This window comes from Mauremys reevesii, linkage group 5 (genome assembly GCF_016161935.1).
Source record: "Mauremys reevesii isolate NIE-2019 linkage group 5, ASM1616193v1, whole genome shotgun sequence".
In the NCBI taxonomy this organism is placed as follows: domain Eukaryota; kingdom Metazoa; phylum Chordata; order Testudines; family Geoemydidae; genus Mauremys; species Mauremys reevesii.
In genome coordinates, this window is record NC_052627.1 from 36,102,730 (window position 1) to 36,126,275 (window position 23,546).

At 43.0% G+C, this 23,546-nt stretch overlaps 1 protein-coding gene across 3 annotated transcripts in view; it reads left to right on the forward strand.

The window, feature by feature from the left end:
• The window catches only part of TSPAN5 (tetraspanin 5), a 117,016-nt gene that overhangs the window by 14,666 nt on the left and 78,804 nt on the right, over positions 1-23,546 (forward strand). Inside the window, exons 2-4 of one of the 3 annotated variants that reach the window (XM_039541906.1) lie at positions 22,500-22,654; positions 22,761-22,925; positions 23,017-23,070. The exons of 1 other annotated variant lie outside the window; for it this stretch is intronic. In XM_039541906.1, the coding sequence (XP_039397840.1) occupies positions 22,908-22,925; positions 23,017-23,070 (72 nt within the window). In that variant the 5' untranslated portion in view covers positions 22,500-22,654; positions 22,761-22,907. The remainder of the gene's footprint in view (positions 1-22,499; positions 22,655-22,760; positions 22,926-23,016; positions 23,071-23,546) is intronic. One more of the 3 variants, XM_039541907.1, reaches the window with a different exon arrangement.

Sequence of the window (23,546 nt, forward strand, 5' to 3'; positions counted from 1 at the left end):
TGGAAGCTGGAGGCATGTAAGTAAGTATAGCGGTCAGTGGGTGACAGACTTGAAGGTGGCAATTTTGCAACAAAAAAACTTCAAAAACAGACTCCAAAGAGAGACTGCTGAACTTGAATTAATATGCAAACTAGATACCATTAACTGTGGTCTAAATAAAGACTGGGAATGGTTGGGTCATTACACCAATTGATTCTATTTCCCTATGTTAAGTTCTCCTCACACCTTCTATGGGCCATCTTAATTATCACTTCAAAAAGTTTTTTTTCCTCCTGCTAATGATAGCTCATCTCAATTGATTAGACTCTGCCTGTTGGTATGCATACTTCCACCTTTTCATGTTCTCTGTATGTATAAATATCTCCTGTCTGTGTGTTCCATTCTATGCATCCGAAGAAGTGAGCTTTAGCTCACGAAAGCTCATGCTACAATAAATTTGTTAGTCTTTAAGGTGCCACAAGTACTCCTGTTTTTTTTAGTGCATACAGAGTTAATCCACTAGAGCCTATATATAATGTGATAACATTCTTTTTCTTTTTTAGTGGGGGTGTATGAAAAGCCATGACAAAACCGCTAGTTCATCTGTATAAATGTACATGTGCCTCCTCAGCACCAATTTGGCTAGCAATCTGGAAAATGCCAGCATTTTATAATCAGCCATTCATAACATTGTATTACTACTGAGTGCTGAGTCCTGCCTCTGCCAGGCACTGACTTGGATAAATTCTATGAGATAGTCAAATGTTTTGATAAATCTTCAGGACATGAACACTATTAATTCTTATCTGGTAAATACCTCTTCTTATGTGGTCTACCATAAGCCCCATAAAAAATCACCACGTTTTATTAATTGCTTCTGAACTTTAACAGTATCTTGGGTTAAAGATAATGGCCTTCACACAAAGTACATTCCATTACAACTGACATAGTGTTTTATTCAGTAAGCTAGCACAACCCAGAAGTATATTTCAGTAAACAAAGTATAATAGAAGTTGTGTATGAAAATCAAATCCATAAATCAGTTTATACTTAGCAAGTGAACTGGAGGGCTTGGAATGGATATGGATTTACATTCGTGGAAGAGTGTGTGTGTGTGTGTGTGTGTGTTAACTGAAGAACTTGACTGAAATTTGCATTAAACTAACTAGTGCACTCATACTGTCTCCTGGTTGTAGTGCTCTTAACAGCAGTTTTCAGTAACAAGTTGTAAGTGTGTGTGGTTATAATCTGATAATACTGAGAGCGAATTTTTTTTTTTTGCCTTCAAGTCTTTTAAGAAGTGTAAACTTTCATTGAAGAACTGTTAATTTTGCCTTTTTAAAAGCTGCTCAGTATTTTGGTTTGGAAATGCAGACCATCTTCAGAGAAAATGAGCAAATTCTCTTAACAGCTGCAACTAATTTATATTATGCTAAGCAGCAGTGCTGTAGTCACGAAAGAAATAGATAATCTTTAAATGGAACAGGAGCAGCAAACAGGAGAGTTTTTTGCAAGGGAGTTCTCCAGGGGAAGGAGGAGTGACTGTGACCCTCGGGGTGAGTTGTTAGTTTGTGTACTTGCGTGCTTACTGTGTGCCTCCTTGACTGAAGTTTATAGTGGGGTCTGTTTGGGGGGCTGTGTGCTGAGCCTGGTGGCCTACTAGGCAAGGCCGAGAGCTCTTCCTAATGAGGCTCTAGCCTGCTATCCTTCGATCCCTAATCCGTTTAGAGTCCTATGACCAGGGGGTGGGGCTAACTCAGGGAGAAAAGGGGTTTAAAAAGACAGCTCCAAGTGATCGGAGGAACTAGGAAACAAGGGATTTTAGAGAGGCAGCATGAGAGCCTGATAAACCTAATAAACATTCTCTAAACTTTGGCCAATAACCCCCCTCCCAAATAAAACCCACCCTCCCCATCCAAAGAACGAACAAACAAACAGAACCCTGTAAGGATAAAAATAATGCAGGCATGTTGCTGATGGAGTGGCACTTAGGGTGACCAGATGAGAGGAAAAATATATTGGGACACATAGGGGTGAGGGGAGTCACCGGTGGAGCAAAAAAAAAAAAAAAAAAAAAGAAAAGAAAAGAGATTACTGCGAAATATCGGGACAAATTGCAGCCAAACATCAGTCAGGACACGGGACAAACACCTAGATATCGGGATGGTCCCGATTTTATCGGGACGTCTGGTCACCCTAGTGGCACTATATGTGAAAGAAAGCAGAGTTAAATATAGAAAAAGCTTAAATGAATCAAACAGTGTTATAGAATCTCTATGAATAGAAATTCCATGCTTGAATAGTAAGAGTATAGCAGTAGGAATATACTATTGACCACCTGACCAGGGTGAGGACAGTAATTGTGAAATGCTCAAGAAGATAAGAGAGGCTACAAAAGCACAAAATCCAACAATAATAGGGGATTTCAGCTATCTCCAGGTTGACTGGGAATATGTACCCTCAGGATAGGAAGCAGAGATAAAATTTCTAGACACCATTGACTGCTTCTTGGAGCAGCTAGTCTTGCAACCCAGGAGGGGAAGTGGCAATTCTCGATTTAGTTCTAAATGGCACGCAGGATCTGGTCCAGGAGGTGAATATAGCTGAACTGCTGGGTAACAGTGACCATAATGTAATTAAATTTAACATCCTTGCAGGAGGGAAAATACGACAGAAACCCTATATCTCTCTCTCTGTCACTCACCCACCCACCACAGTAGCATTTAACTTCAAAAAGGGGCACTACACAAAATGAGGAGATGGGTTAAATGAAAATGAAAAGAAACAGTCCCAAGAATAAAATGCCTGCAAGTGGCCTGGAAACTTTAAAAACACCATAATAGAGTCTCAAACTATATGTGTACCTACCCCAAATTAAAAACAAAACAGTAAGAGGAGCAAAAATTGCCACCATGTCTAAATGACAGAATAAAAGAGGTGGTTAGAGACCAAAAGACATCTCTTAAAAAATGGAAGTCAAATCTGACTGAGGAAAATAGAAAGGAGCATAAACTCTGGCAAGCCAGAAAACACTCTGAAAAGCAACTAGCAAAAGACATAAAAACTAACAGCAGAATTTTTATTTTATTTTATTTTTTTTAAGTACAGCAGAGGCAGGAAACCTGCCAGTCAGTGGGGCCACTGGATGATCAAAGTGCTAAAGGAGCACTCAAGACAAGACCATTGCAGAGAAGCTAAATTAATTCTTTGTAGTGGTCTTCACTGCAAGGGATGTGAGGGAGATTCCCACACCTGAGCCATTCTTTTTAGGTGACAAGTCTGAGGAACTGATGTAAACTGAAGTGTCAATAGAGGGTTTTTTGAAACAAATTGATAAACAGTAATAAGTTACCAGGACCGGATGGTATTCACCCAAGACTTCTGAAAGGATTCAGATATGAAATTGCTAAACTCCTAACTGTGGTGTGTAACCTATGGCTTAAATCAGTCTTTGTACCAGGTGTCTGGTGGATAGTTAACATAATACCAAATTTTAAAAAAGGCTCCAGAGCTCATCCTCGTAATTACAGGCCAATAAGCAAATTGATTGAAACCATAGTAAAGTTTTCAGTCACATAGATGAACACGATATGTTGGGGAAGAGTTAACATGGCTTTTGTAAAGGGAAATCATGCCTCACCAATCTTTTAGAATTCTTTGAGGGGGTCAAGAATGACCCAGTGGATAGAGTGTACTTGGACTTTTAGAAAGCCTTTGACAAGATCCCTCACCAAAGGCTTGTAAGTAAAGTAGGCAGTCATGGAATAAGAGGGAAGGTCCTCTCATGGTTCAGTAACTAGTTAAAAGATAGGAAACAAAGGGTAGAATAGTCAGTTTTCACAGTGGAGGGGGTAAATAGGGTTCTTCAAAGACCTGTACTGGGACCAGTGCTGTTAAGCATACTCATATGATCTGGAAAAAATGGTAAACAGTGAGGTGGCTAAGTTTGCCGAGGATACAAAGTTACTCAAGACAGTTAAGTCCAAAGCTGACTGCAAAAAGATACCAAGTGATCTCACAAAACTGTGTGTGAGGGGCAAATGAAATTCAGTGTTGATAAATGCAAAGGAATACACATTGGAAAACATAATGCCAACTAGACATACAAAATGTTGGGGTCTAAATTAGCTGTTACCACTCTAGAAAGAGATCTTGACATAATGGTGGATAGTTCTTTCTGAAACCATCTTCTCAGTGTGCAGTGACACTCAAAAAAGCTGGTTTGGAGAAAGTGAATAAGGAAGTTTACCCCTTCACATAACACAAGAACTAGGTGTCACCCAATTAAATTAATAGGCAGAGCATCTAAAAGAAACATAAAGAAGTACTTCTTCGCACAGTGCACGATCAACCCATGGAACTCTGTGCTGGGGGATGTTGTGAAGGCCAAAAAGTATAACTGGGTTCAAAATGGAACTAGATAAGTTCGTGGAGGATAACGTCCATCAATGGCTATTAGCCAGAATGGTCAGGGACAGAATCCCTTGCTCTGGGTGTCCCTAAACCTCTGACTGCCAGAAGCGGGGACTGAACAACAGGATGGATCGCTCAATAAATCTCCCTGTTTTCATTCTCTCTGAAACATCTGGCATTGGCCACTGTCAGAAGACAGGAGTGTGGGCTAGATGAACCAGCCTGACCCAGTATGACCATTCTTATGTTTGTATAGAATAATTAAGGATTAGCTGTGATGTATCTGCAGTGCTCCATTCCAGGGCTCTGGAAGTGTCATGCTTCCATTCCATCAAGGGCTAAATGCTGCCCCTTGCATCAATCCAGCATAGTTGGGTTCAGTGAAGAAGGTTGCATGGCATGGCATGGCATGGCATGGCATGGCGGCAGCATCAAGGCTTCTGCTACATCAGCCTAGAATCCTGCAATTGCATGGAAGTAGGGCCTGTACAGTGGCATATCTTCACTATTGCACATCTCTTACTTGATTCTTAGCATAATTATGCTAAGAGACTGGAAGAATGCTTTTGTGAAGCTCATGCCCTTTTTGCTTGATCTGTTTGGAGTGGGTGTTTTAAACTGCAATCAGTTGTGAACTGGCCTTACAACTGGTATCTTTGGCCATTTTTGTAGAGGCTGATACTCGAAGGGGTCATGCAGACTGAACTATCCTCTCATCCTTTGTGTTTTGTCTTGGTGAAGGAGGAGATACTTGGACAGGGTGATGGGAGGGAAAACTCAAGTTGCTATTGTCCTGGTGTTCTGTGGACTTTTAGAAGACTTTGCTCTCCAGTCCAACACCTTTCACCTACACTAATCATATTTGGAAAAATCCTGGTTGGGGAGATGTGTAGTGATCCAGTTTACAAAACTACTGAGATGCAAGTTACTGCAAACATTTTAAACTTTTCAGTCCAGAAACCAAACACTTTTTCCACAGATAATAGATGCATAGGATTATACAGTATCAACTTGCCTGGGGCAGTATTTTTGTCATTCAAGAGACGGTGGAGAGAGTTTGCTTTGTCCATATGTCAGATGTTTACAGGGAGCTCTGAATAAGCTAGGCAGAAAAATCAAATTGAGGCATTTTTTACATTTAAATATGAGATGGTGTCATAAAGATCAGTTTGTTGGATCTCTGTAAATGGTTTCAAAAACTTGGATTGGTTCCTCATTATTAGGAGTGGAAAACAGATGAGAAATTACTAGAAAAATATAAGTTTTTAACAGACTATGTTCATTATTCAGATTATATTAATCAAGACGTTGTCTGTGTCCCTAACTTATCTGTTGTTGTAGATATAGCTTCAAAATGGATATTGGAAACAAATTATAGTGAGGATTTCATTAGAGAGAAAGTAATCTCTCATATTAGAGGTCAATCAGAAGTTTTCAAGAAGATATGGTTACTTTATTTGGATTTAAGTGTGTAAAGAAATAATAGTTAAAATATTAAATGTTTTGTTTTAGTTTTGTTATTAAATGGTGACTTTTTCTATCTTTTATAAAGATATTTATGTTTTAAATTAATAAAATAAAAGATCTCAGTCCTGAATCTACATGCATTACAAAGATGAGATTTATTGTGACAATTTCAACAGGATTGAAGGGAAACATTAGTTTTGTGAAACTTTCTATATGGTTCCTTGTTAAAGTTGCTATTTAGCTCATATTTCCCCTTATACAACTATTAATTTTTGAACTAAAAGGTTTGTGTGCATGCATATTTGTATGTGTATATAATGAATGTTAGGTGAGAAAAATAACCTAGACAGGAACTTTTAACATGGGACCACTGTCAAAGTACTATAAGCAGAACTCCTTTTTATTTGTTGCCACCTAGGAGTGACTATAGTTCTGTTACTTTATGGTTACACTTTAAGGAGTGGCATTTTTTACATTTGTATTTTATGACTTCCCCCACACACAAAAGGGGAGAAGAAACAAACAAAAAGATGGAAGAATAAAAAATTAAAGGGAAGGAAAGGATCCAGGGCAGGGAAGGGAAAGGAGGGTAACATCTTGGTTTCCATCCGCTAGGAATTAAGCAGATTTCTAAAAAGTCAGGTCAAATCTTTTCAAATTTGTCTGAGGTCTCTCTTCTTTGAAATGTTACATCAGCCAAGTCATGCCAAGCTACTATCGCTGAAGGCAATCTGCTGTTCCATCGAAGCAGTATGTGGTGGTTGGCTACAAGTGCTGTGCTAGAGAGCCAAGCTTGCAATGAGCTGGAGATGGTATATAGATCTCAAAACACAGTTCTGGGAAGTCCTTTTTAAGGAGGTATCCATTATCATGTTAATGTTCCTACCAGCTTCTAGCCAAAAAGTTTGTATCCTGGCACAGTCTCAAACGTGTGAGCCAGTGTGGCTGTAGCAGCAGTCTGTTTTGTCAGGCCCATGCACTGCAAGAGATGAGATTTTTAAAAGCATACAGTGCTGGCCTCTTTTCCCACTGAAGTCAATTGGCATTCATGTCAATGGGAGCAGAGTTAGACTAGTGTGGAGTACCTTGAAAAATTCTACCCTGCATGTGCAATTGAGATAAGGTTTTTCACATAGGTATCTCTTTCCATAATATATCCCCAAGAAATAAGTCTTAGATGCTTTCTTTCCCTTCAGTAGTTGGGACAAGTGAATTATGGATTTCAGAGGTATGCAAAGCTAAATGAGTGTGCCTGCCAAAAGGAATCAAAGTTTGCTGTCTTAGACCAATTCATACTCCTGGGCACAATGGTCATATGCCTCCTGCGAGGAATATATGACAGAGACCTGGCCAGGTTTCCAAAAGTCTCCCGATACTACAAACTAACTAGTGTCTAGAAGACCATGACACCTTTGGTAGACGTGTGTTGTGCCTGCTGTTGCGCCTCAGTAGTACAAATTTCATTCAGACAGTTTCTAGGACACTAGACCTGCTATTGTCCATAGTTTCTATTCTGTCCAATTCCCCCCACCCTCTCTTTACACTCCCTCTCTATTATCAACGCTGGTAAGATCCTCACAGTGACGTTTGGTGAACAGGAGTTGAGAGGAAATTTTTTTTTATGTTTAACAGACTATTCTGAAGAAAAACCCTCAGGCAAGTACAACTTTTCCTTGTTAGAGCTTTTTTAAGAAGTGAGTTAGGGCTCACTGCAGTATTCATCCATCATTCCTGTAGAGCTCAGAAGGGACTTTTAGGAACGGGAGTGGGAAAAGGAATACTTTTGTAGGGATTCAATTCAGTCAAGGCCTCTAGCGGTTTCACAGATGCTCTGGCATCTGTGTTGCAGTCTTATTAGAGTAGCACCAATTCCCATTCTTGTGCATTGTTTTTGAACGCATCTGTTATGCAGTAGTGTTTAATGTGCAAATTGGTACAATTCAAGACATGAAAATCCATTTTAGTTTGGTTTACTTCTACCTTTTTGTAGCAGCAACTCCAGGTGGAAGTTATTTGTGTGTAAGCAAATTTTCCAGGGGGAAGAGGGTATTGCTCAACAGCAAAACAGCTGCACCATTCCCAGGTGACCATCGGCTGATGCTTGTCCTTTCTGTTTTCTAAGTAGTATATCAATATAGCAAAATTATAAACAGTTAATGTCTTATAACATGTGGGTAGCTCTACCTGGAACCCTGATGTTTAGAATGATGCAGCTGTTTTGCTGCTAAGAGAGATGGGCAAGGGCTCAATGCTAGGCTTGCCACTCTGGACTCTGAGACACTCTCTTATGACTTTTGGGAGAACACTATTAATAGGTTTGTCCTCATGAGAAAATTAGGACATGTTAGAAAGTGACCTTGTGATTGTGTTTAAATAACATGATGTTTGAATGTGGCTTTTGAATCAGTGTTGACATAGGGAACTCACATCTGCAGTGTAGTTGTAGCCGTGTTGGTCCCAGGACAGTAGAGAGAGGGTGAGGTAATCTTTTATTGGACCAATGGAAGATATTAGCTCACCCATCTTTTCTCTCGGGGAAACTGATGTTTAACATGAGGTTAGTTTAACTCCTCCTTAAGATCATGCTCCTACACTGCCTAATTCTCTAATGAAGACAAGTCCACACAACGTATTTAGGCCACCTTTACATTTTGCTCCAGCACTTATTCTTCTGCCTTAATAAGTGGTCAGAATTCCCACTCCTCCTTCTACCTGGATTATCAATCAGTCACTTGAGGATTATGAGCATATGAAGGGGGAGAGCCCAATTAGCATGGATGACTTCTTGCTGGCTACATCACCCTGGCAAGGTGGAATTATTGAAGGCAAGATCTAAAATGGGCTGGGTTGCTTGGGGTTGCACTTCTGGCTAAAAAAATTAAGACTATTTGATATGGGTTGGTCATCTGTGAGTGGGCACTGCATCTTCTGTAATTTTAAGCTAACATATTATTAAACTTGTAATTAACTTTTATATTTAAGCTTGCAGGATCCTAAAACTTTGTTAAACTAATCAAATAATATCATTAAAGTATGACAGACTTAGCATTACATTGACTGTACTTTAAGCCCCTGGTTCCAGGGTTTTGTCTCCTGGGAATTGGATTTCCAGGAAAACAACTTGCTTATCTAAATTCCTGTTCAGATAGGAAATTTTAGAAAAGGGTATGTGTATAGTACCCCAGAACAAAAGGCATGAGAAAACAGATTGAGTGGCCCTTCATCTTGAAAAGCATTTGTTTCACTATATGGGGATCTATTTTAAAAGCTCTTCAGTGGAATTTTGGACAATGGAACAAATGCTTTGAGGTCTCAAAGCATGTTTATTTTGTTTAGCTCTTAGCTGATAGATTTTCTTTTCTTTTCTTATGTTTGTTTGATTTTAGAGAATTTGGTTTTCTGATGTTTTCCTGGCAGTGAGAAGGACTTCATTTTTTCCAGTGCTACCCATTGTGGGAGGCTTATGCAAGATACTCTGAGTTTCCATGGAGTTGGTGCTATCAAATTACTGAAAGAGGGCCCTATTCTACAAGGTTTAGTGCTTACTACTGGGTGTAATCCTACAGACTTCAGTAGGACTGCTTCACGGTAATAAGTTGTTTTCAGGATCAGGCATCTGGTATAATAACCTAAATTGTGCTTTAGCTGAATTTTTTTGTTTTGTTTTGTTTTTTCACTTCTCCTCCATACCAATAACTTACATTACACCTAAGGGGGCATTGTTTTGCCATGGCCAGCCAGAATTTGTATTCACAATGAGTTGATGATCCCTGTTGGGGAAACCCTCCTTCTTGCCATCTTTCTTTTCTCCTCTGTGAAACTGGCCCAGGGAATGTCCTGCAGTCTGCTCTGCTGATAGCCATACATCCTCTGTTCTTACTGCTTCTGCAGTTGCTGCTCCTCAGCCTGACCGAAAGAGCGGGCATAAAAGAAAACACACAAGTCTTCCGTAGCCACACTTGGCTGACGAAACAGTGGAGGGTCTGACTTTTATACCATTTTGACTCAGCTTTTGAGGTGTTTCTTCTGCATTTCCATCAGTTGCTGTCTTTTGTCTTCTGGCTGAGTGAAAGCCCCGGTCCAGTCACTCCAAATGTTTTACGTACTCTAATGATTTAACAGGTTGTAGATGAAGAGAATTAGCCAAGAGTAGCAATGTCAGCTTTAACGGCCAGTCCTAAATCTTATAGCTGTCAGGGGATGAGGGATTTACTATTTTCCTGTTCTTTGGGGCCAAACGTTTGCTCAAAATTCAGAGCTAAAGTGTTTCTTTATGGCTTGCGCAGACGTGTAAGGATGAGGAAGCAGCAGAACCACTGTAGTTCGATAGTGTTCCTGGTGGGCGGAGCATAGGCTGTGGAGTCTGCAGGTGGTGGTGGTCATAGTCATAGGTTTCCACCATCTCTGTGTGTTGTGAAGTATTGCTCCTTGTTGGTACCTGCTGTCACTGGTGTACAAGGGGCTGGGGGACTGTGGGATGGTGGGGACAAGGCTGTTGACTCTAAATCTTCTGGTCAAATGTGTGTGTTGTGGGTGGGGGGACCATGGATGCTGTTAGAGCTCTATCAGTGAGTGTATCAGTGATTCGTGCTGATGCTCTGTGATGGTCTATGGGGGTCGATCTGTATTTATTCCTGCTGCCCCCTCTTCACTTCCCCATGCCATGACCTGTTTGTTTTGGCTTCATGCACAGCACCAGGATTTGGCTCTTAGCATTTTATGCTCTTCTAAATTGTGTGCTGGTCTGATCGCAAGTTGAACTATTAACATCATCACACTTTTCATTTTTTTTTTTAAGTCTAGTCCTCTTGTAGAGATGATTTCAGACTGAGGCATGGCAGTGCTCAGTTTGTTTTACTATCTCTTGTTTGCAGACATAAATTGTGTATTCCTAATGCTTTGTCCTAAGGTTTTTGTTTCTTTCAGGTGTTTGTAGCCCTGCTCATAATGGATTTCACTTAAAGGTATTACAAGAGCTGAATGATGGGTTTGAGCAGAAGCATTTCAGTAAAAGATTCATCTTAGTCCTTGAAAACCCCACAGTTTTTGAGAAAATTGTTCCTTCGTATTTCCATTCAGTGTTTATTATGTCAGCGGCTTTTACCACAGGGCTTTATGTCTAGCCCAGTGACCTCTCCTTCACGTTGGATGCCATTTGGGATTTGAATAGGTAGGTTTTCAATGATGGCCTTTCTTTAGAGTTGATTAAGAATTGCGCATCAATCTTTCTGATTTAATAGTATCTGGCTAAAAAGATTCTAAAAATCCAAAAGTTAAAAGTTAGGCTTTGGGTTAAAGCAGGGGTCAGCAACCTACGGCACGCGTGCCAAAGGTGGCATGAGCTGATTTTTTGATGGCACGCGGGACGGGCTGAGCCGCTCAGCCTGCTGCCGCTTTGGGGTACCCGCTGCTGGCCCCTCACAAGCCGGGGTCCCGCTGCCGGTCGCACTCAGCACCCGCTGCTCACCTGGGGTTCCTTCCCCCAGGCTGGCGGCGGGCTGAGACCCCAGCTGGCAAGGAGCCAGCAGCCGAAACCCCAGAGCAGTGGCGGGCTAAGCTGCTCAGCCCGCCACCGCTCTGGGGTTTCCACTTCTGGCTTCTGCCAGCCGTGGTCCCGCCACCGGTCCCACTCAGCACCAGCTGCTGGCCTGGGGGATGGAATCCCAGGCTGGCAGTGGGCTGAGACCCCAGCTGACAGGAACCCAGGGTGGAAACCCCAGAGCGGCGGCGGGCTGAGCTGCTCAGCCCGCTGCTGCTCTGGGGTTCTGGCTGCTGGCCCCTTGCCAGCTGGGGTCCCCTCCGCAGCCCCACTCACCTTGTTTCCAGTTGGAGTTCCAGCACAGGCCCCCTGCCAGACAGGGTCCAGGCTTCCAGCTCTGCTCAGCCCTACCAGCCGCCAGCTCCACTCACCTCAGCTGCCAATCTGGGGTTCCAGCCGCTGATCTCCTGCCAGCCAGTTATTAACTTATAACTCAGAAGCCTATGTGCAGCTTAAAGTATCCAAATAGGTGCCACCAGACATTGGAAAACTCAGCAAGGAAAAGCAAGGGCAAGGATCACACTAAACTAATAAGATCTGCATTTTAATTTAATTTTAAATAAAGCTTCTGAAACATTTTGAAAACCTTGTTTACTTTACATATAACAGTAGTTTGGTTATATATTATAGACTTACAGAGAGACCTTCTAAAAAATGTTCGAATGTATGACCGGCACGCGAAGCCTTAAATTAGAGTGTATACATGAAGACTCGGCACACCACTGCTGAAAGGTTGCCGACCCCTGGGTTAAAGTACTGTGGTACTGTGCTTGTAATTTCATTTCCTGTCTTCAGTATCAAGAGACCTATAAAGCCAGAAACTCACTTCTAGTTGTTTCATTTCCTTGATGACATGAAAGTGTTCTTTTGGTCAGTGAGTCTCCCTTCCTCCCCCACGCCAAGGTGCACCAGTGAGCTCCAACCCTGCTGTCAGGATAGACTAGTTCCAGTATTTAATATGAATACTCGCTCGGTCTTGGGCATTTTCTGAGCAGATCCTATTGTAATAATGATGCCAATTCATAATCTTGCTCAGTGGCTCTTTGATGAGGCTAAATAAGGCCACTGAATTCCTTCAGTATCAACCCCAAAACCAAACAGTATGACAAATAGGATAGCTTTAAAAAATTGATGGTTTATAACTGCTAAATTGGGGCCTCTGGATGTCAGTGGGACTGTTCACGTGCTGCTACACCTTGCAATGGGGGCTTAATATGTACAGTAGCACCTCAGATTGAGAGTGGGTTGTAATATCAGGTGAGAAAACAGGATGAAATTTTCAAAAGCACCTACATCTCACAAACAATAGGAGTTTGGCACTTACATTCCTGTAAAAATCAGGCTGTTTGGTTCTTAAATCTCATAGACTTTTAATGGGACCTAGACCCTTAAGGCCCTAAATTCATTTTGAAAATGAAATGTAGACTACTTGTTTATCCTCGGGGAAGAGACATGAATGTAGTAGTTTTGTAAACCTCAAATGTGACACTGATCGCTGCTTTCTTCAAAAGTTGAGAAGTCAGTAGCAAGGAGAGTACATAATACTGGAAAAGTTCTTAGAGGGCCTGAATGCATATAATGTACAATCAACTTTTATGGACAACTGGGAGGAAGGATCATTCATTTTAGGTATTTCCCAAAGTATGCTAAGGTGGCTTGATAGTTGATAATGACTTAGCATCTTGCCACTGAATGGGAGCTCAACATTCAAATGCCATCATGTTTTCCTCTCTTTAGGTAGTAATGTCCTATTTGGGGGAGGGGGGGACGGGGATAGACGAAGAGAATGGGAGTTTTGGGGTGCTACTTTGGCAGTCCTCATAAGCCAGTTTGAGGCTCTCAAGTGGGAGCCTGGTTCATGTTCCCAAACAAAGGAAGAGGAGATGTTCTGAGTGGAAAGATGATGGTCAGCCCTGTTGGGTAGGAACAATTCTTGGTGGGAAGGAGGGGGTGGAGGAATATTACTGTACCTTTCCTATAGCTGTGACCTCTGCCTTCTGTTACCTGTCTTGAATCCCAGAAGAGCTGGGCTGTGGATGAGGCAGAGAGATTGGAGAAACACTGGGCTGGGCACGAGGAAGTATTTAACTCGAGGCGGGGGTTATAGACTTCTATAGCTATTTAAAGACGGAGAAGACCTATTGTTCATCTAGCCCATCTGTGTGGGACTTGTGCAGATCCCAGCTTCCATCAAAAGGGCTTTAATATTTTTGGTAACTCTCTTTAAAACAAACAAAAATCAATTTTCTCCCCTTTTCCTTAAGGAGGTTAAGCGAACTAGTCTAGCTACGCAAGCTAGTTTGTCTAATAAATGTATCAGATATGTAGTAATATTTTTAAATATTCATACATGTTTAGCCCTGGATTTTTTAAAAAGAAAATAGCCAGTTAAATAAATGCACACTGCCAATCTGATTTAACAAGAACAACATGCCATTACTGCCTTCATAATCAGATTTATTTTAATTTCTTGTGGAAAATGCTTCAGGAAGCAACTACATATAAACATACTTTAACTGCTTCCTTGCTGTTTTTGAAACAACAGTATTTCTATAGGTTGTTACCAGCTACCAGGGAGACAGTTGGGGGTGCATTTTACCCCTTGTACCTGATAGATTCGTCAGGTCTGAAGAATGCGCTCATGTTTTGCTGGGAAGTATGTAAACTTCAAATGAATGCAATAGTATTGGGGGTTAACCTCAACTGAACTTCAGTTTTCTTTGGTGGTGGTTGTTGTAACAGTAGGCAAATATTCAGAAAAGTACACCTTTTTCATTTTAAGTTGACAGGGTTATTTTCAAAAGTCCCATAGAAAAGGTCTGGGTTTTTTTCTACCCCATATATGACACTTCCATTAGAATGTACTACAACCGGCAGACCTTTATTCTGACTTAAACTTCTGACTATTTTTGATACACATCTTAGAAATCTGCCATAAGAGTCTTTACTCTTTTAAAAAAAAATTTGCCCTGAGGAAAATCCATAATTAGGGTAAAAAAATTAGAAAATGAATTATTTTATTGCTTGAGAAGTTGGGGCAAATGGTAATGATGTTGGGGAATTCTTGTTTTCTGGAAGGCAAGAGAATTCATCAAGTGGATCTGAACAGCTTCCAGAACTGAACATTTTTATGTTTCTTACTGCAGCTAATTTCTAAGAGTCTGGAATCAAGAAAGACCTGCTTTAGCAGTGTTTCCAGTAGACTTCTGTGTATTTACAATGCAAGCTCTCTCCCATTTAGGTCAGAGCTCACAATAGTTTATACTTTGTGAAAGCCTAAGAATAAAACCTAATTAATATTATCTTAGGTGAAACCTTTCTTCTTCTTCATAGATTTACAAAGGAGCATAATTTTGACTTTTTTTTTTTACATTTTCTTATCATTTTCCCCCTCTTTGGAATTTTAAACTGTAGCTTACGCTGAAGCAAGACTTCACTGTAAGTAAACGGTTACACTAAAGATAGTCTTGCTAATAATTTACTTTAATTTCTTTCTGGTTGGGGGTCTTGGGACTTTAGTCATACAGACAGAGCTATCTCAGCATCAGCATTATCTATGTGTGGCGTCAGGAGGATGGTGTTATGTAAGTAAATGCTTATGTAGAAAAGAACATCATGGGAAAATGTGTAGTGTTTTTTTGCTTCAATAAGTTTGTAGTGCTGGTGAGTAGAGCCAGATTGATGGTTCTGGAAGCTGAAGTCCTCTCTCTCTCTACAGAACACACACAGCATAGGAGACCCAGCTTGCCCACGGTACCCTTCAGGTGTGCCTTCACCCTGTTCTGGAGGAAATGCCTTTAAGCAGTGGGAAGGTGCTTCTGTCTTCATTTCCATGCAGTCTTTGGTACCTCTTTCCTGGTAACAAATGCCAGTCAGTACCACTTGTGGCAGTTCTCTGAAGTGGACTTTACGCTAAGGTGTGGCGAGAGGCAGAGTAACCCGTTTGAATTAAAATTCCTCTGGATAGTCACTGTTGCAAGTAAGAGCAGAATTTGATCCTAAATCTTTTTCTTGGCCTGAAGTTGAGCAGAAGTTTGTTTTGAAATTCTTACCTGGACTTTGGTGTGTGAACCCAGAAAGAACTTATCTCTCCTCCAGTGGGATTAAAAGAATGTTACCACTAACCAAGGAAGCCTTGGTGGCTGTGTAATTTATTCTCTTCTTAGTTGGTATTTACTAAAACTTCATGCACGATTAAAAAGTGGTAACTGACAAGGATGCACAGAAAGAGTCCACAAAACGTTTTGTGCTAAGTATGTGTTGGGCTCTGTAGTCAGGACTGTCTATTGCTAGAAAACAAGCAAAAAACAAAAAAGGTGTTGTATGCTGGGGTTCTGGGTGCAGTGGAGAGGATAATATTCTGATAAATACATATCACCTCAAGTGTAAAGTATCTTAGGACAGAAGCTAGGGGGCCATATAGAAGCTATCTCTGAAATTTTGGTGAAATTGACAAAGCAACATAGAAACCCTCTTTGGAATTTTGTAGTTCATACTTCTCTGGAAATGTAGGCCGCTGTGGAGTGTCTGGAAATATTCTAAGAACTAGTAACTCAACTTTAAGGTTGAAGGGTGGGTGGGGACTGATCAAGAACAGGATAAGAGCACCTTTTAGAAAGCAATGAGAAGTTGATATACCCAATATTTGTGAGCTGACACAAAATCTTTGTTTTGAAATTGATTTATACTTACATGCAGATGTAATAATCATCTTTTGGCTTTCATTGTGCGGGTCATAAGTTTTGTGCAGATCTTTTGCTGGATGATTTCATTCCCTCATGTCCTTATCTTAACAATGTGTCCTTCTGAACTTTTGGTATACTTTATGCTTGTATTATGTGGGAGTGGGGTGGAGGAAACAGACATATATATCTGTATCCTCTTCCTCTTCCTGTATTCATGTTTTAAACAGAATCTCAGAGTTCAGGAGAGCTTGTCTGTCTGTCTTCCAAGTTCAAAGACTTTCAAGTTCAAACCTTTTTTTGTAGGCTAGAGAATCAGCAAGCGAAAACATTCAAACACAAGAAATGCTTGGTGAGCTGTAGTTGTAAACATCAGTGTGGCAGTGGGCAAAGATTGTTCCTCTGTCTGGTGTAAAAACAGCGCAATAAGTAGTCTGAGCCTCAGGGAATCTGCATTCCTACTCCCAAGCATGGTTGCAGTGTTTTGTCATTACTCTCTCTCTCCAGTTTGTGTATACCAAAGTGAACGCAGTACTTATATAGCCGTTCAGTGCCAGAGAGAGAGCATCACTACATCGGATAACTAATCTGTAAAATTATACTAGTATATTTAGGTTGACTGCTAACATTGTCAGCCTGATTTGAGTTGTATTCCTTTTAAAACCTTGGGTTTTTCCCTTCTTTCTCTGTAGTGTTAAATACTCTCCTATGACTTCAAAACAGACTAATTGTGGGATTTTTCTTTGCATTCCTGACAGCAGTGATACTGAATTTAGAACTCTGGGTGCCTTGATTTGGTAGCGGATGTTGTATGCAGGTATTACATTAGCATTCTGTGGCATAAATACTTATGCTTCTCTTCCTTGTTCTAACTTCAGACCAAGTATAAAAATGAAGAACGAGCAGTTAACAATATTCTTTTGCATTGACACAGCCCGATTCTTCTCCCTTATACCCATGTAACTCCACTGAAGTCAGTGGAATTACTCCTCTTTTATACCAGTCTGTGGGCTTGGCTACACTTGCAGGTGTGTAGCGCTGGGAGTTACAGCTGTCTTCGTACAGCTGTGTAGGGAAAGCGCTGGAGTGTGGCCACACTGACAGCTACCAGCGCTGCAGTGTGGCCACATTTGCAGCGGTGTTGGGAGTGGTGCCTTATGGGCAGCTATCCCACAGAGCACTTCGTCCCATTTTGGCGCCGTGGGTTGTGGGAAGGGGGCGGAGGGTGCGGGTCATTCTGCTTCCTGTCCCAACACCCCGTGATGCATCGCTTCACATCCCAGCAATCCCTGTTTTTCCATCCACGTTTGGCGCCATCTTGACTCTCTCAACGGTTTCTGTGCAGTGCGATTTCTGTGGGAAATGGAGTCCAAACTGCTGAGGAGTATGCTGACGAGTCTCACCAGCACATCACGTTTGGCATTTGAGCTATTCCTTAAGATCCAAAGTGATGAGGAGTCTGACGATGATAGCGAGTCGCCTGATGTGTATGACACTACATTGCTTCTGGCATTCACGGAAATGCTCAGCACCATGGAACGCCGCTTTTGGGCTCGGGAAACAAGCACTGAGTGGTGGGATCACATCGTCATGGAAGTCTGGGATGACGAGCAGTGGCTGCAGAACTTTCGGATGAGAAAAGCCACTTTCATGGGACTGTGTCCTGAGCTCGCCCCCACCCTGCGGCGCAAGGACACAAGATTGAGAGCTGCCCTGAAGGTGAAGAAGCGGGTGGCTATTGCAATCTGGAAGCTGGCAACTCCAGACAGCTACCGATCGGTCGGGAACCAGTTTGGAGTGGGAAAGTCGACCGTTGGAATCGTGTTGATGCAAGTTTGCAGGGCCATTAATCGCATCCTGCTAAGAAGAACCGTGACTCTGGGGAACGTGCAGGACATTGTGGATGGCTTTGCACAAATGGGTTTCCCTAACTGTGGAGGGGCGATAGATGGGACGCATATTCCTATTCTGGCACCACCCCACCTAGCATCCGAGTACGTTAATCGGAAGGGGTATTTCTCTATGGTTCTCCAGGCGCTTGTGGATCACCATGGGCGTTTCATTGACATTAACACAGGCTGGCCTGGAAAGGTGCATGATGCACGCATCTTTCGGAACACTGGCCTGTTCAGGAAGCTGCAGGCAGGGACTTTTTTCCCAGACCGGAAGATCACGGTAGTGGACGTTGAAATGCCCATTGTGATCCTTGGAGACCCCGCTTACCTGTTAATGCCGTGGCACATGAAACCGTATACAGGGAAGCTTGACAGGAGCAAGGACTGGTTCAACTACAGGCTGAGCCGGTGCCGAATGACTGTGGAGTGTGCTTTTGGCCGTTTAAAGGGGCACTGGCGATCTCTGTATGGGAAGCTAGACTTGGGGGGAAAGCAGCGTCCCTGCGGTTATATCCGCGTGCTGTACCCTCCATAATATTTGTGAAGGGAAGGGTGAAAGATTCAGTTAGGCATGGACCTCCGAGGTTCAACGCCTGGAGGCTGAATTTGCACAGCGAGAGAGCAGGGCTACTAGAGAGGCCCAGCAAAGGGCTTCAAGGATTTAGGGATGCCTTGAGGGAGGAATTTGAGGCTGAAAACCAACAGTAATGTTTGGTGCCTTGCACGGGAGTGAAGTGCAGTGGTTACAATGTTAGTAGGAATCTGTTTTTCCTAAGCTGATTTGCAGTGCCTGTTTCTTTCCTGGGCTAAGGTATCTTTGACTTTCTGCAATAATAAAGACTGTTTTCAAAGCCAAGAATTCATTTATTGAAAAGAAAATAACTTTATTGACAGACACACAACATTTTGGGAACCTAAAAGGGCAGGGGGGTGGGGTGGGGAACTGTGCAGTCACAGGTTTGAATATGTCCTGTCTGCAGTGACTGCTGCACTTCAGGATGCCTATATTGCATGGTGTTGGGGGTTGAGTGCAGAGGGTAAGGGTCGTAGTTCTCAGGGGTGGTTGGTGAACATACAGGTGTTTGGAGGCAGCTGGTGGTGGTAAGAACCTGGATGCTGGGGAAGGGGGTTTTGAGCTGACATTGGGGCACAAGGGAAAGAGCTTTGGGATGTGGGGGGGCCGGTGAGGTAGTGCTCTGCCTGCATGGCTACGAGCGCCTGGATAGAGTCCGCTTGGCGCGCCAGGATGCTTATCAGCTGCTTTGTGCTTTTCTTCCTGGCCGCTGCATTTTTCTGGCGGATCCTGCTTTCCCTTTCCCTCCAGTCCTGCACTTTTTGATTCTCTCTGGCAGAGTGATCCATAACTGCTTGCAGCAGGTCTTCTTTGCTTTTTCGCGGCTTCTTCCGAAGGTTTTGGAGTCTTTGAGCTGTTGATAACACGGGCAGCCGAGAACTCAAGGTTGCTTGTGGAAAGGCAAAAAAAGCAACACTTAACAGAGGCAGCATTGTTTATATCTCAGACAGTTATTCCCACACAGTGAAGGAGTAACAGTCTTCACAATAGCATAATTTTCCTATCCCAAAGAGAGCGCACATAACCCACAGGAGCCCCAAAATGGTGAGTAAGGGGGACTGATTGCTTCAGGGCTGTACTGGGGTTTCTGTGCGTTGGGGAAGCAAACAGCTGCAGGGGGCACCTACACTGAACACTCTCCCAACATTTTCCACAGGAGTTGATCCTGGAGGATATCTCGCTGCTGCGGGTCACCTGGGAAGAGCGAGAGGGTCTTCTACAGCAATGCGGATTCCGCCCTGGCCCCTATGCAGCTTGCTTGTGTGCAGCAATGGTCCCCCCCCACCCCTCGCGGCACAGTGGCGTGGACGCGATAGCCTGACTGGGACAAGGACCACAGTGGCTCTCCCAATAAACTTGCGCAAGCGCATTGCTCACACTCTGACTAAAACTTTTGAAGAGATTACTGAAGCCGATTACCGTGATGTGATAGACCACATCAATGCGCTATTCCACATCTAGGCATGCATGCATGCAGAACCCTCCCTCCTCTCCTGAAAAATTTCCATCCTGAAAATAAAAAGCCACTTACCGGGAACCCGCTCCTCTGTTTGTCCTCCACCAAGTACCGGCTGCTGTGACTGGCTACCTTCCTCCTGGCTTGAGAAGAGCTCCTGGCTGCATGCCTCCAGGGACTCCGGGGTGTCTCCCCCCACCCCAGTACCCTCACTCTCGGTTTCCTCCCCTCCTTCTTCTCCCCCCCCAGCTCTGAAGTGTCCAACGTGGTCCTCAGATTGGCGGTGGGATCACCCCCAAGTATCGCGTCCAGCTCTTTGTAAAAACGGCAGGTTGTGGGGGCAGCGCCGGAGGGGCGGTTTCCTTCGCGGGCTTTGCAATAGGCACTCAGCAGCTCCTTCACTTTAACCCTGCACTGCAGCGCGTCCCGGTCATGGCCCCTTTCCAGCATGGCCTTTGATACCTGCCCAAAGGTATCGTAATTCCTATGGCTGGAGCGCAGCTGGGACTGCACAGCTTCCTCCCCCCAAACACTGATGAGGTCCAGCAACTCGCCATTGCTCCATGCTGGGGCTCGTTTGGCGCATGGAGGCATGGTCACCTGGAAAGATTCACTGATTGCACTCCACACCTGGCTGAGCAAACAGGAAGACGATTTTTAAAATTCCCGGGGCATTTAAAGGGCGGGTCACCTGAGGCCAGGGCAGTAGAGTTCGAACTGATGAGCAGAGTGGCTGAACAGGCATTCTTGGATACCGCCGAATACCTCTGGAAGCCAATAACAGCGCTTTTGGTGGCCACACTGGCACTCCAGTGCTGCATCACCAGCACTGCAGTCGTTATTCCCCTGGCAGAGGTGGAGTACAGCCAGCCCTGTAGCCACGGAGATACAGCGCTGTATGTGCCTTGCAAGTGTGGACGGTGAGTGAGTTGCAGCGCTGTAAAGCCACCACCAGCGCTGCAACTCTCCAGTGTAGCCAAGCCGTGTGAGAATTTGGAGACACTTTTTTGTTTTTGTTGTAGGCTGACCCTCTCACCCTTACTTGGCCCCTCTCCATTTTTCATGCAGGCTGGTACGCAACTGCTTGTGTATTTGATGGCAATGTTACATCCTGGTCGTCGGAGGGTATTGCTCAGAGCGGTAGTCTGGTCTCTTCCATTTCTACTGCAGTAGGGCTAACTACTTGGCCTCTTCTGTGCTTTTACAAGTCAGTTGCTCCTATGACTATGGATTCTACAGACTGAGTAGATGAGCACAGTGGGAACTGTAGCTGAATATTTGACACAAAGAATCGGGGCTTTTATTATTTGCTGTACATATAACTATCTAACCAGAGAGAAGAAACATTAGTTATTAATGTGTCATTTTAGCATTAGAACAACCTTCAGTTTCCACACTTGTAACCGGATCTTTTAACCTATTCTAAGACAGCAGTAAGCTGTGCAACAGCACTGTCGAGGAAGATCGTTATTTCTGCCATAACTGCCCCAAAACCAATTGCAGGCAGCAAATGCAAGCCACAAATCATAATGAATGGTCCTGCACGCCAATGAGTGAAATATGACTGGTGTGACCTACTTCATTTGCATATTAAATGTGCTAGACATTTTTATGCTTTTTTTTTCTTGTTTCCTAGGAAACCAGTGCTGGGGTATAGTAGAGAACAGTAATTGCATGGAGGGTGTTGCATGTCTGAAGCTTTGTTCTTTTGTAGACAGGAGGCTATAAAAAGGGAAAGGGCTGGAATTTTAAAAATATCTTTAACAAAAAATAGGACAAGGGTGTACATATTTTGTGCTAATGAACTATAAGTTCCCAACATTTATACAAAAATGCTCCAAATTACAAACAGGAATATTTATAATGCAGTAAGTCATTGGGGTATAACTTGTACAAAGGGTCATTTCAAGGCACTACTAAAAGAAACTGAATGCAAATGAACATGAAGCTGACTAGTCTGTTTTCATTGTCCTTACTGAATGCATGCAACAACAGTGATATTTGTTAGTGGGTGAATTAGACATAGTGAAATGGAGAATGTTGTCAGAAGACTGAGCATGTAAGTAGGAGAGGGAAACTAAATGAAAACAGAAATTAAATTTGTGGTAAATCTTGGGGGAGAGAAGTGGAGATTTCAAGAGAATTAAGTAAATCTAGAGAGAGGACAAGACAGTTGTGACCCTTCATATAGTGGTGGTGGGGGGGGGGGGGGGGGAGAGGGAGAGAGGAGGGCAGGGTAGAGGCCTGATTTATAATTGTGCCGTGCAACTCATTTAAAAGCAACCGCTTAGCTTTGCCTGCAGTACAAAATGTTACCATTGGGGCTTGCGTGTAGTAATGTGTGTGGACATGATACAAGTGCTGCAGAGCCTGTCCCACAAGTCTTGGTGCAGTTTCCTGGAGCAAGTGTTTAATACCTATGGTATAGAGAACATATGACTGCACCTGTTCTTGTTCTTGGTTTGTTCCAATGGATGCTTTGACCTGCATGAAGAACCAGGCATACATTGTGAGATTCAGGAGCTTCTGCTAAGCCCTCTTGCTCGCACTGAAGATGCCATGGTGAAGAGTTGCAAGCCACTGAATGATTCTGGGGCTGGAGGTTATTGTGAAGAGCACTGCTCCTGGGGGGAAGTGGTGCTCGAAGAGGTAAGGAGCTTTATTGATATGTCTTTTACTTGATATGTTGTTGTTGTTCTTGGCTGTTTTGCTGGCCTAACTTTTTTTTTTTTTTCCTTCTTCTCATCTCATTCAGAGTACTGAGAACAGAATGGTGTGGGCCCAGGTTTGGAGGGATAAGATCCAAGCCATGTAGCTCCACAAAATCGTGCCAGTTACTTCCCCCACCTCCTGCACTGATAGCCCTGTGGGAGTTACAGACAGTCAAGAGCCCCACTGGGTTATGAGCAGGCCTGGGGAGGTAAGTAGAACCAGCGGATATACCTGGGAATGGGTTAATCCCGTTAAGTTTCAATGTTGATTGTTAATGATATTACTTTTTGTGTTCTCAGGAATCTGGGAGAGGCAATTGTCTGACTCTGATGCAGACTTCAGGTCACCATAAGGTATTTGTGTAGAACGCCTGTGCATTATAACGCCTGTACTGTCTTTTCTCTAAGGCTTGTACTTCTCAGGAGCTGAAGACCTACTGGTGCTAAAATGGGTCTATGAGAAACATATGTATATTTAAAAACATATATCTTTATTATGAAGCAAAATTTCTGAAAGTTTTTTATTTTCAATATACAATAACAATTCTAATGCTTTGAAATAAATCTTAATCTTTATGTAACAGGACTCCATGTCTTGAATATTGGGGTTGGGATGGAGGGAAGCGCAGGGGAGAGCCAGAGGTCAGCCAAGAACCACCTTGTATGCTCTTGTGCCTGTGTTGACCTAACAGCTGCATGGTTTTACAGGTGACACAGCCATTAGCCTGTAGTGTCACTGAAGGCTGAGCAGGAGTATTGTAGGACGGTGCTAAGAGGACCATATGCTCTGTTGGAGCAGCTGCACCAGCACTTGCTGACTAGCACACTGT